General features: G+C 49.5%; 3 protein-coding genes across 4 annotated transcripts in view; 2 read left to right on the forward strand and 1 right to left on the reverse strand.

Moving 5' to 3' along the window:
* Nucleotides 1–4,139, forward strand: part of fga (fibrinogen alpha chain) — a 4,703-nt gene extending 564 nt beyond the window's left edge. The window contains exons 2-8 of the mRNA XM_040182523.2: nt 159–260; nt 545–728; nt 928–1,073; nt 1,155–1,253; nt 1,507–1,662; nt 2,080–2,674; nt 3,240–4,139. Of these exons, the coding sequence (XP_040038457.2) occupies nt 159–260; nt 545–728; nt 928–1,073; nt 1,155–1,253; nt 1,507–1,662; nt 2,080–2,674; nt 3,240–3,895 (1,938 nt within the window). The 3' untranslated portion in view covers nt 3,896–4,139. The remainder of the gene's footprint in view (nt 1–158; nt 261–544; nt 729–927; nt 1,074–1,154; nt 1,254–1,506; nt 1,663–2,079; nt 2,675–3,239) is intronic.
* A 1,208-nt stretch (nt 4,140–5,347) lies between these two features.
* fgb (fibrinogen beta chain) lies at nt 5,348–10,137 on the reverse strand. 2 transcript variants are annotated; one of them, XM_040182525.2, is made up of 14 exons: nt 10,047–10,137; nt 9,506–9,715; nt 9,221–9,253; nt 8,846–8,952; nt 8,604–8,706; nt 8,329–8,397; nt 7,900–8,014; nt 7,632–7,738; nt 7,387–7,501; nt 6,962–7,081; nt 6,741–6,863; nt 6,414–6,508; nt 5,954–6,144; nt 5,348–5,820 (listed from the first exon to the last, which is right to left on the reverse strand). In XM_040182525.2, exons 2-14 carry the CDS (start codon nt 9,662–9,664, stop codon nt 5,586–5,588), a joined length of 1,572 nt encoding a protein of 523 aa, XP_040038459.2. In that variant the 5' UTR covers nt 9,665–9,715; nt 10,047–10,137; the 3' UTR covers nt 5,348–5,585. The 2 variants fall into 2 exon arrangements, with proteins under 2 accessions (XP_040038459.2, XP_077962112.1); XM_078105986.1 differs by having other exon boundaries at nt 10,039–10,132.
* Nucleotides 10,138–11,346: 1,209 nt separating this feature from the next.
* On the forward strand, nt 11,347–17,005 carry tlr2 (toll-like receptor 2). The gene is made up of 11 exons (XM_040182688.2): nt 11,347–12,152; nt 12,296–12,452; nt 12,530–12,679; nt 13,010–13,216; nt 14,108–14,230; nt 14,440–14,590; nt 14,669–14,833; nt 14,970–15,149; nt 15,225–15,365; nt 15,440–15,945; nt 16,171–17,005. The coding sequence occupies exons 1-11, from the start codon at nt 11,891–11,893 to the stop codon at nt 16,619–16,621; spliced, it is 2,493 nt and encodes an 830-aa protein (XP_040038622.2). The 5' UTR covers nt 11,347–11,890; the 3' UTR covers nt 16,622–17,005.
* The last annotated feature ends 371 nt before the right edge of the window (nt 17,006–17,376 follow it).

The raw sequence follows: 17,376 nt of genomic DNA on the forward strand, positions 1-17,376 counted from the left end.
ATATACATATATACAGTATATATATATATATATATATATATATAAGAATGATTTCATGTGCTGTTTTAAAACATTTGATTGACATTTGACGTTTCTTTTACTTCCAAAGCTAAACTAAAATATAAAATCAGCTCTAATAAATGTCCCGTGGTCCCCAGGCGGTGTTGGACCCCCGGGGAGCCCGACCGGTGGAGCAAGGCACCAGATCCGATAAGTGTGCCACAGAGAAGGAGTGGCCTTTCTGCACCGACGACCAATGGGTGATGCTCGTTGTTTTAACCGATGCTTTGAATAAACCGTTCTGTGAGCTAGTGAACGAAGGTAAAGCTAGCGACGCCAAGCCAGCTCATATTACTATTATTATTTAACCTTTCGTACAGAAATACATCCAACAGCCACATTTAAAGCCACACACGGTGTAAACCGTTAGTTCAGCCTCATTTGTTTCAGATATTATAATCTTTGATATTGTGTTTCCATCCGTCCTGAGTTCTGTTGTACTGGGTGATATGCACTAATACCCCCCCCCCCCCCTCACCATCAGGGCCCCAAGTGCCCGTCGGGCTGCAGGATCCAGGGTCTGATGGACCGATTTGAACACGGCTCCCTGAAGAGGGTGGAGAAGATCCGCAGCCTCCTGGACCAGCACAGGGCCAAGCACCGGTCCACGGACCTGGTGACCAAGCAGACGTACGACTACCTGAAGGAGAAGCTCACCTCCGACGCCGGTCAGTGGCTCCTAGAAAGTATTAATATGAATGTATATATAAATATTCATCCATGTTTAGGATATTTAGATTCCATTGTTCCCACTTTTTGTGATCAACGAAATGTAACTGACGTCCTTCTGCTTCTACCCGTGATGATGCTTCTGCTCCCACAGAGGAGAACACTAATATTCACATGTGAAGCCCCTTCCTCCAACAGGCAACGACAACAGCTACTACGACCTGGCCCAAGGCCTCCGTCAGAGGATCTCCGACATGAAGATCAAGATCGACCGGCAGCTGAGCATCCTGCGCGCCCTGAAGCAGCGCGTCGGGGACCAGGTGGTGGAGATGCAGAGGCTGGAGGTGCGGGGCCACAGGCGTTGTTTTTAGCTTCAGCTGAAGTTTTAAAGCCGATAACTAAACAGGAAGCATTAACTCTGCCAGGTGGACATCGACATCAAGCTCCGATCCTGCAAAGGTTCCTGCCAAAGCTACAACACCTTCGCGGTGGACCACGAGAGCTACGTGGGGCTGGAGAAACAGGTGAGAGCACAAACACAATGAGACATCCGCAGGGTTTCTATCTGTACAATCAGATTATTTAAAGGCCTAGAATCTTTATATTTAAAGTCATTTAAAAGCTTGTTAAAGAGTCAGACTTTTATCTGCCTGCGTTCTTATAAGGTGTGTTTTGAGACGCTTGGTACGGTTTCTCCCTCGCGGAAGGACTTGCTTTACTTTCTACAGTTTGATGCAAAAGTCTGGTAAGAAGCCACTGCCCCCCCCCTCTCTCCAGGTCAACCAGCTGGACTCCCAGTCGGCTCAGAACATCGAGTCGGTGGGGACGCTGTACGTGATGAAGAGCCGGCCACTGAAGGACTCGGTGGTCGACAGCCCCTTTAAGTCCAAGGACGTGGACGGCGGAACGCAGAAACAGAACATGTTCCCCGATGTGAGGCGCCCTGCGTACTGGTTCCGCTTCACGTGATGTCGGCAGACTTTTGTTTTTCCCTTTTCACCTCATGTGACGGCGTCTGCAAGAGTCAAGGCTCTAAGCTAACGTAGCCTTTGTCACTGCTATCTGAAGCCACGTGTTGAATATATAAAGTGACCTTTATACTTACGTCTCTGGTAGAGACCTGTCAGTCAGCCTGTAGCCCCGCCCTAAAGCATCCCCTGCTTTATGGTCTGTTTGACTCTAAATGGATCATTATTTGCTAAATGAACATCAGGCTGTATTGACTAAGATTTGAAAGTAATGTTCTCATAGACTTCTGAAGGACCAGAGGAGTCGCTCCCTGGTGGTCACTACAGAGAATGCAGCTTCTTACAGTCTCTTCCAATACAAAGTTCTTCATCTTTCTCTCAGGTGCCGATGGTCGAGCTGAAGCTCGAGCATGAGGGCTCCGTCTCATCCCCGGCAACCATCTCAAAGGTCATGGGCACTTCCTACTCTTCGCCCTCAAAGGGCGGCAGCTCCTCCTCCTCCTCCTCTTCCTCCTCCTCTATCACCAATCTCGGCGGCGACATCTTCAACATGGGGGGCGGCGGCGGTGGTGGTGGAAGCCACATGTCCACCACGACCGTCAGCTGCACCAGGAGCGTCAGGAAGACTGTGGTCCACACCAAAGACGGGCCGGTGGAGAAGATGGTGCAAGTGATGGAGGGAGGCCCCGGGTGCGAGGCCATGACGGACGTCACAAAGGGAGGGATGGGCCCCTTCCCCGGCTTCACATCCTCCTCCTCCTCCTCCTCTTCTTCGTCTTCTTTTTCGACCAAGACGACTGCGCACAGCGGGGGCACCAAGGGAAGCCTCCTGGACACCGGGTTCGATCTGACGAATCCCTTCGGCGACGACCTCGGCCTCTTCAAGACGTCCAACGTGGACGACGACCTCCCCGACTTCCAGGCCCGCAGTGTGAAGAGCACGCGGCTCGAGCGGCACGCCGACCACGTGGGAAAAGGTACGGAGACGTCCGACCTGGAGTGACCCGGAGAGCGGCGCGGTCGGCTGCTAGCATCAGCTAGCCTAGCATCAGCTGGCCTAGCCCAATGTACCAAAAGTGAAGTGAACACAGTGATTCTTTTGTTTACATCAATATAAAGTCATTACATGTTACTTGTTTTATTTCGATCTTGATTAGATTTTTCAAATTAAAAAAATGTCAACTCTTCTCATTATTTGGTTGCTTTATCGGCCTCGGTGGCTCCGCCCCGCGCAAACCTTTCTCGTCCACTCGCGTCAATTTGAATTCATATTTAATCTCTTTTTCCCGTATTTAGTGCGATTCCGTCGTACGTTACCGTAGATTCAGAGGTCACGAGGTCACCGAGGGACCACGGATGGAAAAAGCCGTTGTTGCTTTGAGATTTGTCTTGTTGAGAAATAACATTTCACACCAAAGTTGCCAAACGGAATGAAACAATGATGGGTTTCCCCGGTAAATGACCGTTAGCGTAGCATTTCAGCTAGCCGCTCCAAGCTAACTCGCGGCCCGCGGTGTGCTTCCCCCTCCCCTCTGTCCACAGATTGCGTCGATGCTCAGCAGCACCACCTGAAGGGCGAAGCGAACGGCCTGTTTAAGATCAAACCGGGCGGCGCTGACGGGGGGGTGGTGGAGGTTTACTGCCGGCAGGAGGGGCTAATGGGGGGGTGGCTGCTAGTCCAGCAGAGGGAGTCCGGCGCGCTTGACTTCAACCGATCTTGGGCCGAGTACCGCGGCGGGTTCGGCTCGGTGGACGCCGCGGGCCGGGGGGAGTTCTGGATAGGCAACCGCAACCTCCACCTGCTGACCGGCGGGGGCGAGACCCTGCTGAAGGTGGAACTGGAGGACTGGGAGGGGGGTGCGGCCGGCGCCGAGTACACTGCAGCGGTGGGCCCGGAGGGGGAGGGCTTCCCGCTGAGCGTGTCCGGGTACCTCGGGGACGCCGGAGACGCCCTGACGCCGACCCACGGCGGCATGAAGTTCAGCACCTTTGACCGGGACAACGACGCGTGGGGGGGGAGCTGTGCTGAGGTTAATGGCGGCGGTTGGTGGTACAACGGCTGCCTGTCGGCCAACCTCAACGGAGCGTACCACCACCCGCCGCACAGGGGGGAGGGCGGAGTGGTGTGGTCGACGTACAAACCGGCCGATTACAGCCTGAAGGCCGTCAGGGTCTTCATCCGGCCGGCGGCTTTCTAGAGAGTGACGTTCAATATGTACCATGTATATATATATATATTTATATATCAATATGATGCATATATAGATATATACATCTATTTAAACCCAAAGAATGTGCTGGATGAAGAACTTCAGACTATCGACCTGCTGGTGAATCATTCTAAACTAAACAGTGTAAATGTCAGCGACCTGTTTATCTACCCGGTGTTCTCAGAACGAGACGACTGAACTTTGCTCAATAAAGTTTCAATGTTCACTTCAACCGCTGTAGTTTGTGTTTTTATTTATTTGAACAAATGTACAAAGAAAATAAATATTTACTATTGAAATGTATTTTACATGTATTATTGGTGAAAACAACAATGTCGTCAGTCAATATTAAAGAAATGAACATTATTATCATATTATAAAATTCAACAGAATTTGACAGAAGATGTTAAAATGGGTCCAAACCAAATGTTTTTTTTCTGCTGGAATTAGTAGATTATGTCACATATTGTCTCATTCGTACGGAAATGTGACGTATTGGAGAATCTGGAACCAACACCACATTTTCTCGTTGAATTAAATGAGAAAATGTGTCCAAACGTTTGACTGGTTCTGCGAATTATAGTTTTACTTTAGTTGTTTAGTAGCAATGTTCCCTCTAAGCTGCTTTAATTAGACCAATAATGTGTTTTTCTGTGCCATTCTTCAATGTAACACAGTGAGTGACAGGTGTTCAGCCAACGATACGATACGGTTTAATTACGCTATGCAGCCAATCATAGCGTAGATAGTTCTATGTGCCCCGCCCATACGCGCCGTGCAGTTAAGAAACGCAACCCCTTATTATGGCAAACCAACGGGCAGCGGCAAAGTAAAAAAGATGCGGTTCTTTTAGGGTGGAATGTCTGAATATGTGTGACATGTATGCAAATAGAAGAACAAGCAGTGATTTTTTCTTTTTCGAGTGAGAAAGGTCTACTCTGCAAAACATGCAGCGAAGCCAAAGTACCAGCTCGATCCAAAGCCTCATTTGTTTTATCCCAGAATGTAAAACACCTTCATTAACGTATGATTCCGTTCGTCAAATCTAAGTTTTGGTATTTCTTGCAGAATATGTTTTAACTATAAATCATTAACTCTGCTCCGCCCACCTCCTCTGATCCGCTCTGTTCGATTTAGACTGAACTGAACCGAAAAACCAAACTAATACAACTAAATATACACAGTAATACTACTAATGACCTTTAGTCATACTACTGGATGGAGAAATAAATCACTCCTGAAGAACTACGTCTATACCACAGTAATTGTTATGAAGGATTACAGTAATACTACTAAAGAATCATAGTACTATTAGATACGCGTATCGAGAGACCAGATGAGAGGTCGCTTCTCCACGGAGCGTTTTAGCATCTTTCAGTTTATTATTTATATACTTTGATATATTCATTTTGTGAAATGACACAATGGGCAGACAGGAAGTAGGTTCCTCAACGTGTTTATTGAGTAGTGGAGGTCACTGCACATTCCCTTCACTTTGTGGGCGTTGTGTGCGTTTCCATCATCATAAAGGTCACAGCAGAAATAAAGGGCACCAATTAATATCCGTGGAACTCTACAAAGACTTTTGAAGCTTCTCTTGTGGCTCCAGTTGGCCCAACGTCACTTTGGCGGCGTCTTTTATTTTGGCGGTGTCTTTTATTTTGGCGGCTCTACCCGATCAGCCGGGCATGTGGAAGTAGGGCCTGATCTTCATGCTCATGGCCTTGAGCGAGTACCAGCTTCCCTTCCAGTTCATCCACACCACGCCGTCGTCGGTGCCGTGCTTCGCCATGTGGCGCGTGTAGGCTCCGCCCATGTAGTACCGGCCGTTGGGATTGGCCGAGTGGCAGCGGTTGTACCACCAGCCGCCGCCATCCTCTCTGGCGCACTGTTTGCTGGGGTCGCCCGGGTTCCTGGTTCAGGGTGACAGAGTTCAAATATATTTCTACACATAAACCTTTATTGATCCAGAGGTTCCAATACATAAGAGGTATATTCAACTGGTATTTATATATATTTATTTATATAATTGGTCGTCCCGCTCACCAGTTGTCGTTGTCTCGGTCGTAGGTGCTGAACATCATGCCGTTGTGGATGGTCATCGTGCGGTTTTCACCGAACAGTTCGTACGTACCCTCCAGCAGAGAGTTGCCGGCGTTGCCGGAGTAACCGTCGACCGCCAGCACGTAGCTGGCCGTCTCGCCCATGACGGTGAACTGGCGATATTGGGCGTGGACCTACGTGAAAAGGGGAGGAGGTGGGATTGAATGAGCATACTAACTAAAATATGTTCATTTAGACAACTTTTTGTCTTTTAAAAACGTTTTTGACTTTTTCTCACGCTGTGTGAGAGTGAATTGTTGTTTGTCTCTATGTCATCTCTAACACGACTCATTTATGATGCTAAATGCTAAACTGTGAATTTTCAAAACTTTTTTCTACATGACTGATTGACTTTTGGAAATCTTCAGGTAATAATCCCTGCAGTCGCTGGAGGAGGACTCACTCTGGCTCCTGTCCAGTCCTCCATCTCAATGAGGACCTCAGTGGGGCCCATCTTGGTCAGTTGACTAATACGGTCGTTGCCCAGCCACTGTTCACCTGTCAGGTGACGGAGGAGAAAGGTACGCTGGTCAACCATAACTTTAAAGAATAACGCAGGTAACCGCAACAAAAACCAGTGGATCATTTACAAAACGAAGGTCTCTGTACATCACGGGGGGTAAAACTGTAACGAGTTAAAGTACGTTTTGCTAAAGTAATCAAAACAGTAAATTTTGATAACAAAAACTATTCTAGGCTGGTGTCTGGGGTCAGGGGTCAAAGGTCTCACCTGGAGTCTCGCAGTGACCCTTTCCGACGTCGAAGGCAGTGTTGCCAAAACCGCGGCGATATTCGTCCCAGCGGCGGCCGAAGTCGACGCTTCCGTCGAGCCGGTTCTGGATGAGCAGCCACCCTGGGAGAGAAGAAGGTAGAGAAATATCAAATATCCAAAGTACCAACAAAGGAACCCACGGTGAAAGGTCAGATGGCCTGCCGGAGGTGGACCCTCACCTCCGTTCTGGGTGGTCTGGTCACAGAAGACCTTGTAAGCAGGGTAGAAGGGATCCGGCTGGATCAAGTACATCTGGGAGTCTGTTCCTCCACGGCGGTAGATCTCCTCACATTCCTTCCCTGAACCCCCCACCAGGAGAACGGGTTTACTCTTCTGCTCCACCAAAGAACTACAGGGTGTCTGCTTCATTAATCTGTAGCATTAGCATTGATAGCTAAAGATAACTCTATTCAAACCTGTTCAAATCCTCCGCTCATTAATCCAATTATGGCCGTCACATTTTGGTTTTTATCAGAAGATGAAATCAGCGTGTAGCCCCGCCCTAAAGCGTCCCCTGCTTTATGGTCTATCGGACCAGAGGAGTCGCCCCCTGCTGGTCACTAATGTATCGAATCCTGCGCCCTCTAGGGGTCACCACACTTACCGGACACCACCGGTATGGGACATTTGGTCTGGCACGGCTCCTGGCACTCCCCCTTCTGGGCCTCGATGGCCATCTCCAGCCTCTGGATCTTTATCCTGATCTTGTCCAGGACCCCCTGCAGCACACAGAGGTTCAAGCTCATCGTCTACCTTCTCTCCAAGACATTACTTAGAAGAAGGAAACATTTCTGAGAGGCGACAATAAAATGCATGTACATATCTATATGTATAGATATATATATTTACCTGCAGCACTCTGATGGTGGAGGGGAAGGTGGTGTCCACTGTGTCCTTGATGTAGGCGTGTTGTTCCTCCACCCGGTCGGTGTACTGAATCACCACCCTGTTGTTGCCTGAGAGAACGATTGTAAAGGGGATGAAACAGATCCAGGATTCATCGTCACCAAATGAAAGTGGTTTCAATGTGAACTGTTCTTAGAGGTAGAAGGTGTCCTGGTCTCAGCTGGGCCCTGAGTCTCCAGCAGCAGAGGTTAGAACCTGCGGTGCGACGTACCGTTGACCACCCTCTGCCTCTCCCTCAGCGAGGTGGACATGCTGGTGACGTAGGTGTAGACGCTGTTGGAAGCTTGGGACAAATCCTCCACCCGAGGCTTGAGCTCGTTGATGCCCTGTGGATAAAAGCAACGCATGCAACAGGAAGTCACTGCAGGCAACAGGAAGTCACTGCATGTAACAGGAAGTCACTGCATGTAACAGGAAGTCACTGCAGGTAACAGGAAGTCACTGCAAGTAACAGGAAGTCACTGCATGTAACAGGAAGTCACTGCAGGTAACAGGAAGTCACTGCAAGTAACAGGAAGTCACTGCAAGTAACAGGAAGTCACTGCATGTAACAGGAAGTCACTGCATGTAACAGGAAGTCACCGCATGCAACAGGAACAACAAAGTAATCCCTCGGATTTCAAGTAAAAGATGTTTTTACCGTCTTGACATTTCTCTCTTGCTTCAGCAGCATCGTCTTCAGCTCGCAGCCGCTGGGACACAAAACACCCTGCAGGGGGGGTCTGTGGTTAGTGTGGATCAATGAGGGGGGGTCTGTGGTTAGTGTGGATCAGTGAGGGGGGGGGGGGGTCTGTGGTTAGTGTGGATCAGTGAGGGGGGGGGGGTCTGTGGTTAGTGTGGATCAGTGAGGGGGGGGGGGGTCTGTGGTTAGTGTGGATCAGTGAGGGGGGGGGCGAGGACACAAAGGCCTCCTACCATCTCCTCAGCGGCGTGCATGCATCCGCCCTCATCCGGCTGCCTCTCCTTTTCCTTCGGCTGCTGCCCCCCGACCGGAGCGGGGGTGGGACGGCCGCGGTACCTGGGTGAAAGAAGAGCCCCCGGGGGGGCGGGGGGGGTCACCACGGCGCAGTGAGACGGGTGTATGTCTGTATGAACATATCTTTAAATCTCAATGGATGTGTTTTCATCGTCTTTCAGGGGGCCCTGTTTTAACGTACCTGGCTCCGCCGCTGATAGGGGGCGGGACATTGCGGTTGCGGGTGTAGGTGTCCCCGCCCCTCGTCAGTGGGCGGTGCCCACGGGCGTCTACGGCCGCCGCTTTGGCCTGAAGGGACACGAGAGAAGACGGCGCGTCACGGGGGGGACACAAATACATCAGAGTAAGATAAAGGTGATTAAACAAATGCTACGATAATGTAGATTATAATATTCTGTGATATTCTATATAATATTCTGTGATATTCTATATAATATTCTGTGATGTTCTATATAATATTCTGTGATGTTCTATATAATATTCTGTGATATTCTATTGAATATTCTGTGATATTCTATATAATATTCTGTGATGTTCTATATAATATTCTACGCACCGTTGCATTCTTTGCAGATGAGCCCTTGTTGTCCTGTCAAAGACAAAAGAAGACGTATGAAACATGATGACGTATCAGAACATTAAAAGACGCGTCAGTTGGGCCGCGTCTCAAACTGAGTGAGTGTTGTTTTTCCATCATAAGAAATGTGATCTGGTTTTAATCCGTTTCCAGCAGATAAATGTGAACATGGGATGAAACCGCGTTAAACACTCTAGTTTCATACAGTTGTTCTTATTAGAATAAAATGTTTTACACGCAGATGACATGTGAGCGATAACTCACCACTTCGTAGTCGTCGTAATCCAGGTTGTCCTGCGCCGCGGCCAGACACACACACACGCACACGCACACCCTCAGCAGCGTCCTCATCGTGTCCTCGTCCTCGCTCTGTCCCCCGAGTCCGACCCGCCGGCTTTTATCCCGGCTCGCTTTATTAATCATTGGTGGAACCGGGCGACGTGAGCGGGGACAGTTTACCCGAGCTGAGTCACCCTGGGGAGGTCAAAGGTCAAAGGTGAAGGCGGCAGAAAGTGGATTTACTTAAGCAGATTAAAAGTACCTCTGAACATAAATCTACATGTTCCTCTCTTGACCTTTGACCCTCTGAAACCATCTGAGAGACTCAAGCTTTAATTCAACTCTTTAATTCCTCGGATTATTTTATTATTTAAACGTTTCTTTAAAGCAGAACTATTACAACAGGTCACAGCCAAACAACACAACAACAACACAAACACAAAGTCACTTCCCGGCTGTGAAGAAGACTTCGTGTGACTGTTTACACAGAAAATAATAATCACAAGCAGAGATTTTACCTTTATACCTTTTATTCGTATTATCGTCATGAGTCATTTTCTCTCTTCTCTTCTAAACTCAGTCAGAGCTGTTTTTGTCAGAGCAACACAACTTTGTTTGAGTCCAAAAGGACGAGTTGTGAAAAAACACACAAACCTGTCAAACATTTGATTGTGATTTCATGGCACACGTTACACATGTAAGAAGAACCAGTGATGATGATGATGATGATGATGTCATCGCACGGCTACGCTCTAATCATTTCGATCCCCCGGGAGGAGGTCTCACGTTGCCACGGTTACCGCTCAGAGTAATATGGGTGGGGCCAGACCGGCAGGCTCCTCCCCCTCAGGTGGTCTCGTTGCAGGAGGCGTTGATCCTCTTCTTGAGGAGCTCGCAGCCCAGAAGAACTCCGGTTCTTCTGGGGTACGTCTCTATTTTATTCATTATTTATCACATAGTTACTTTCTCTTCTTCTATTGTGCAGAACATTTTATGCACACACACAACTGCTGCCGTCAAAGGAACGAATGTGCCTCGTGTTGTAGAACATTACTGATGATCCTTTGTTATGCTCCTCACCGGCAGACATCTTCCCTCCCGCGCTCGGCCCACCGCCACGCTGGAGAAGGAGTGTGGCGCCTCCTGTCCACAGGGAGGAGAACTGCTCCCAAACGTTAACCATGAAGCAAAGATCTGTCCTCCTCGCGTCTCTTGATGGGGACGAAATGGGGAAGTGTTGCCTGGAGCAGATGTCTCTGTGGTCACGGTCCTTTACCGCGGTTACACTGTATGACGTGACAGAGGTGTCAAGTAACGAAGTACAAATACTTCCTTACTGTACTTGAGTAGACATTTTGTGTATCTATACTTTACTGGAGTATTTATTTTTCAGAGGACTTTTTACTTCTACTCCTTACGTTTTAAAAACAGCCTCGTTGCTTCCGGCTTGTCGCAGTTCAAAAACACACACACACAAAAAACACCGGGTGGGAAAAGTGGTCGGTGGAAAGTTGGTATTTATCGACATGGACCCTCCTCCTCTTCCTCCTCTTCCTCTTCGTGACCGTGGGTTTGTCCTAAATGTTTGATTGAGAGTCACAACACAGCGACTTGCAAGCAGCGTATTAAATAAAGTGATGTGTGTCTTAATGCGGCTTTGGAAACGAACACAAAGGGATTCTGTATTTGCTCATGAAGCCTGAACATACTTAAAATAAACGACCGTGTTTCCATCATTATAAACAGGTTAAAACAAACCCTAGTATCTGTACTTCTACTTGAGTAATGAATGTGAATACTTTTGGCACCTCTGATGACGTGACAGAGAACACGTGTGCAACGTGTGGCTGCTCACAACAAACACGGACTTACACGTCAAAAGGTATTTCACACATTTGTCATCCCTCTACGGATGTTTCTGACAGAACTCTCCAGACGTTCTTATTCACACACGTTGGCACTAGAAGGTCTTGTCACCTCTTCATGCTCACTACCTCGTCTCCTCCAGCTTCCGCTTCACGTCCTTTAATCAGGAATCATCACGTCAGTCCGCACGGAGCTGGAATACAGAAACACGCACTCATGTAAGATGAGAAAAGCCACACAAAGAGTTTGACTCGTCGCTTGTTTTGATTCATCGGCTTTACAACAGCGGTTCAGAGAACACGAGCACACGCGATCAATCGTGTATGTGTGATTTATATTGTGTAACTTCAGCTGATGGATGAGCGGAACTGAAAACCTTAATGAACGTCACACTTCCTCTTCTGTCAGATCCGACTTCCTCTTTCTTTCACTTTGCTTTCGTCCTCCTCTTGATGCTCGATTCACTCGACGATTCATTCGTCCACTCGCCGCCTTCAACGCAGGATGGGCCAGCCGCCCGACCGCCACCTCGCCCTCCTCCTCCTCCTCCTCCTCTGGGGTCAGAGGTCAAACCCAGAGGTCAGGAGGCCGTCCTGCGATCGCTGTGACCGCCGGCTCGCCTGCAACTGCTCCTGCGGCGGATGGACTTGCGTTCCCACGGTAACGGACCGGGCGCTGACTCTCGACCTCTCCTTCAACTACATCACCGCGGTAACGGGCGACGATCTGACAGGACACGGGGCGCTGGGGTCCCTCAGTCTCCATGGTAACGTTGATTGGGGGATTGTGATGGTCTGGTAGGCGGGGAGCTAATGAGACGTGACACTTGTACCATAATAGTTTAGCTTCTTTACAAATGTGTGTTCATGGACCCTCCTAGAATGAAGGATTTCATCACACGTCCTGCAGGTAACAAAGTGTCCGCGATCCACCCGTCAGCGTTTGACCCCCTGTGGAGCCTGGAGGAGCTGGATCTGTCCGACAACCAGCTGAGCGTCCTCGACCACCGCTGGTTCCTCCGGCTCGGAGCTCTGCGGGAGCTCAACCTGCTCCACAACCCGTACAGGTGAAGCGCCCGCCGAGTCAAGCGCTCAAAGGACCAGCGGCTCGCGCGCGATTGTTCACGCCTCTTGTGTCCTCCAGCCGCCTGGGCTCTGGCGCCGTGTTTCGGCCGCTGGTGCGGCTGAGGAGGCTGCGGTTTGGAAGTCCTGCTCTGGAGGAGCTGAAGAGAGGAGACCTGTCTGGAGTCACGGAGCTGGAGGAGCTCACCGTGGACGCCAACAACCTGACCAGGTGAAGGTCCTCAAGAGGTCAAATGCAACACATGTGTTACTGTGAACACGATGTTCATCCACTTAAAATACAAGATCTAAAAAGATGATCAATCGGATTCTGAGGTTTAAGACTGTAAATCGACAATAAGCAAAGTAGGGAAAGTAGAAGCAAGGTGATATTTAAAGTAGAAGAGGAGTTTTCGTGAGCGTGTCATCGGGTTTTGTTCAATGAAGGAAATTCTCCATTAGCGGTTGTAAATGACCAAAGGTTGACGCATTGCGTTGTGAAGCCACAGTTTGCCGTCCCTGTGAAGCTCGTTCTATTCCCCGTCTCCTTCTCTCCCTGCAGGTACGAAGCCGGGGCTCTGGCGTACGTTTGGCCCCTGGATCGCGTCACGTTGAGGCTCCGCGGCCCATTTTTAGGGAACACATCTTTGGCCTCGGCTGTGCTCGGGGACGTGTCTTACCCCGAGACGCAGCTGGTTCTGGAGGACCTCAATGTGATGAGGAACCGGTCTGCTCAGCCCTTCAGAGAGACGGCCAGCAGGAGGGTCAGGTCGGTCCCCAGTGCCTCCTTCTTTGCTTCTTGTGCTCATGCAGAATTCCTCATGAAGTACTGAGGATCACACACTGAAAGGGTACGTTAGACATGCGGTACCCAAACATTGGGTTTGTGGTGGAAGATTTTGCACAGACAATCGTTAAGTAAGAATCAAAGGCTCTGAGTCAAGTATGTCTTTTCTCCGTTTATTTCCTTGCAAGGGAAAAAGGGTCACAACAGCTACGTGGTCAGTAGACTGTCAAGAACCTCCTTTTCTTCCCAACACATCGAGGCAGTTCTTATACCTAAGTTTAGATATCGGTGGCGTCAACAGAAACCGTTAACCATCTTGTTGAGTCTCTACAGTCAGGGTACTGGGAACACCTTGTCCATGTAAGACACGTCAGTTCTTTGACCGTATCCTTGCTCTCCCAACATGCTTAAACAAAGGTGGTCATAGACATAACAAACACTTTGTTCAATCTCTACAGCTATGACGCTGGAAACATCTAATCCAAGTGGGAGACATCAGTTCTTATGTCAGGGCCTTTGTGATCTAAGCACTTGCAACTAATAAACTGGTTATACAAATGAAGCATTTAAAAGGGTCACATATCATTTTCCCATTACAGGTTTCTCTTCAGGGGAGACATCACAGGCAAAAACGTAGAGAAATATGAGGAAATTCTCTTTGTAAAAACATTTAAAACAAAGCATTTTGAACCTTCATCCAATGTTCAATGTTGTACAAATGATTACATGTAATTAGAGACCGAATAAACAAACCATTTCAGTACATTCGCAATTTTATGCCATTATCAATACGTTCTTGGGGTGATTCAACTTATATTCTCACAGATGTAAAACGGGCAAACCAACAAATCCGCCTCTGATGTCACTTTTCAGGAAAATCACCTTCCGCAACTTCTCTGTGTCCGACGAGGCCATCGTTGATCTTCTCATGGTGATGAATGGAGCGCCGCTCACCTCGCTGTTCATAGACGGCCTCACCCTGTCAGGCGAGGGGAGGTAGGAAACCGGCACCATCTAGCTAAGTTCTGTGGTACCGCCTGTCAGGCCGCATTAGGAGACGTTTGGTTGAACGGCACCTTGCCACAGTTCCAGTCATTTCCTGGTTTGGGCCTTAGCTCCTCCCCTTCGCAGCATGTTTAATTGACCAATCACCGGCCTTCTTGCTGAGTAGTTTGGTGCTGTGTTGTTTCTCTGTTTGGCGCCAGGTGGGAGCGAGCCAAACGGACCGACCATAAAAGCATCGACGAGTTCTTCATGCGCAACATCGTGGTGCTGAAAGTCTTTCATTTCGCCTCCTTTCTGGAACTGTCCTTTCTGCTGCACTACCCCAGCAAAGTGTCCATCATAAACAGTCAGGTGAGGACGGCGGCCGCTGCGGCGCGGACACGGCGGGCGCCCGGTGTCCCCGTTTGAAGTCTGAACTTTTCCCCTCAGGTGTTCGTGATGCCGTGTCTCACGTCCCGCCTGCTGGTGAACCTGCAGTACCTGGACCTGTCCGACAACCTGCTGACTGACCTGACCATGATGGAGACGCTGTGCAACGGCGACGGCACCCTGAAGGGCCTCCGGGCTTTAAACGTCAGCGGAAACGCTCTGAAGGTGCCTTGAAAAAACTATTTTTGGTGAATAAATGTAACATTTATCAAGGTCCAAACTCTGGCTGCACTTTAGAGAAAAACATTGAACAAAGTCCTGACCTGAAGACGTGTCTGTCTCTGTCTTCTCTGCTGTCCAGTCTTTGTCCACGATGAGCCAGCAGGTAGCCAAGCTTTCCAAACTGACCCACCTGGACATCAGCAGGAACGGATACAGCTCCATGCCCATGGGCTGCACCTGGCCCTCCACCCTGCGATACCTCAACATCTCTAGGGCCAAACTCACCAGCATCACGCCCTGTCTACCCGTAACTCTGGAGGTACTGAGGCGGGACCCTGAGGACCGGACCGGTCGCAGCAAACACCCCGTTTATCCGTTGCTCTCTCACGTACAGGTCTTGGATCTGAGCTACAATGATCTCAACCGCTTCACGGTGCCCCTCCCCGCCCTGAGGGAGCTCCACCTCTCTGGGAACAAGTTGCTGAGGCTTCCCCCTGGAGGCCGGTTCCCCAACCTGCAGACCCTCACAGTGCAGGTAAGGAGCATCTGTCGTTCCCGCCGCGGTTCTCTGTCTTCTCCCGGCGTGACGCCACCCGCGTTCTCCCACAGTCGAACACCCTGAACACCTTCGGCCCCGCGGATCTCCGGGGGTACAAGCGGCTCCAGGACCTCCAAGCGGGTCAGAACAAATTTGTGTGCTCCTGTGATTTTGTCCACTTCCTCCGGTCGGCGCTTCACGGCGTCGGAGACGTGCATCTGACCGACGGAGCGGAGAGCTACGTCTGCGACTCCCCTCTCCACCTGCAGGGGGAACCGGTGGGCCGAGTCCGGCTGTCCGTGGTCGCGTGCCACCGGGTTCTGTTCGTGTCCGTGAGCTGCGGGGCGGCGCTGTTAGTGGGGGTGCTGGCGTGTGTCCTGCTGTGGCGCCTCCACGCGTTCTGGTACCTCAAGATGATGTGGGCGTGGCTGAGGGCCAAACGGAGCTCCCGGCGGCGGCGGCGCAGAGACGGCGAGGAGTCGGAGCAGCTGCTGTCTTACGACGCCTTCGTGTCCTACAGCGAGAGAGACGCCGGCTGGGTGGAGAACTTCCTGGTACCTGAGCTGGAGGAGCCGAGGTACCGTCGAGCTACATTTTAGTTTTACGTTTCTTCATGTTTGTTAGTTGGCGAGTAAAAAGCCAAAAGACCTTGAAGGTACCGAGTCGCCACCCGTTGGTCTTCTGAACGAGGCGACTTTGACCAACGGTCTCCAGAATGCGAGTTGAAGTTTGGTAGAAGACGATGAGCAACACCCACATGAACTCATAGCTGTTACCGTCCCTCTGGTTCTAACTCCTCCAGGGACAACGATGAAGGCGCTACGACCCACAGAGCCCCGCGACCTCTGACCCTGTGCCTCCACAAGCGGGACTTCCTTCCCGGACACTGGATCGTGGACAACATCATGAGCGCCATGGAGCGCAGCCGGCGCACCGTCTTCGTCCTCTCGGAGAATTTCGTCCTGTCGGACTGGTGCCGCTACGAGCTGGACTTCTCGCACTTCAAGCTGTTCGACGGCAGTGCCGGCGGAGAGGCGGCCATCTTGGTCCTGCTGGAGCCGCTGTCCAAGGAAGACGTCCCCAAGCGCTTCTGCAAGCTGCGCAAACTCATGAGCTCCAACACCTACCTGGAGTGGCCTCAGCGGGAGGAGGGCAGGGCGGAGTTCTGGAGGAGGCTGCGCTGCGCTGTGGGAGGAGGAGAAGACGACCCGCTTCCACGGGATCCTTCTGTTCTCCTCACACTTTGCAGATGATCGACAGATACATTATTTTAATGAAGAAAGTCCTTTCAAACGTATCATTAATATTTGTAACGTTAAACTCACTTTGTGAATATTGCACAAACGTAATGATCCAAATCAGTTGAAAGTTACACTGTAACATTAAAGGTTAATTATGTATAACTGCTTAATTTGCTGGTAATGTGGTGAGATGGTTTTGTGGAAAATGTAATAAGAAGATTTAAGAGATGAACAAAATACAAACAGTTTGTGCAGAATGTCACAAGATGTCATTTAAAGGTAAATTAAGTCTCTCTAGTCGACGCATCTTCATGTCCACTTGGGAAGCTGCAGGCGTTTGACTGACGGCCTTTAAATGGTGCACTTAAAAATAAAATGAAATCAGGAGCCGTAAAAGCCGAAGTTATTGTTTGAGTCGATGGCGACAAGAATAATGAAGATGCATTTACAGAACACACACACACACCGGTGAGGCTTTTATATACATATATATATATTTAATAAATACAAAGTTAAGATCAGCAGCGGTCTTATAGACAAAGGCGATGTTTATGTTGATTTGGCAAAAGAAAACTTCTGATCCTTGGAGTGTTTGTGGGAAGAGGATCAGCAGTCATATACATTTATATATAAATCTATTTAAGAAACAAACATGTATATAAACGTATCGTACAGTGCGGAGGAACCCGAGTGTCCATCAAACAGAAACAGACGATACAAAAGTGGAAACATGTGGACCGGTTTGTAAAAAGGTTCTGAGGGTCCAC

Source organism: Gasterosteus aculeatus, chromosome 7 (genome assembly GCF_964276395.1).
Source record: "Gasterosteus aculeatus chromosome 7, fGasAcu3.hap1.1, whole genome shotgun sequence".
Taxonomy (NCBI): Eukaryota; Metazoa; Chordata; class Actinopteri; order Perciformes; family Gasterosteidae; genus Gasterosteus; species Gasterosteus aculeatus.

Excerpts from the sequence above, each read along its gene's own strand:
- tlr2 (XM_040182688.2), top strand. The coding sequence starts at position 11,891 with ATGGGCCAGCCGCCCGACCGCCACCTCGCCCTCCTCCTCCTCCTCCTC. Across the intron at positions 12,680-13,009 it reads GACGCCAACAACCTGACCAG|GTACGAAGCCGGGGCTCTGG; the intron begins GTGAAGGTCCTC and ends CTCTCCCTGCAG. Across the intron at positions 14,591-14,668 it reads TGTCCATCATAAACAGTCAG|GTGTTCGTGATGCCGTGTCT; the intron begins GTGAGGACGGCG and ends TTTTCCCCTCAG.
- fgb (XM_078105986.1), bottom strand. The coding sequence starts at position 10,068 with ATGACGATAATACGAATAAAAGGTATAAAG. Across the intron at positions 6,509-6,740 it reads GGGTCACTGCGAGACTCCAG|GTGAACAGTGGCTGGGCAAC; the intron begins GTGAGACCTTTG and ends GTCACCTGACAG. Across the intron at positions 6,145-6,413 it reads AGGACTGGACAGGAGCCAGA|GTCCACGCCCAATATCGCCA; the intron begins GTGAGTCCTCCT and ends CTTTTCACGTAG.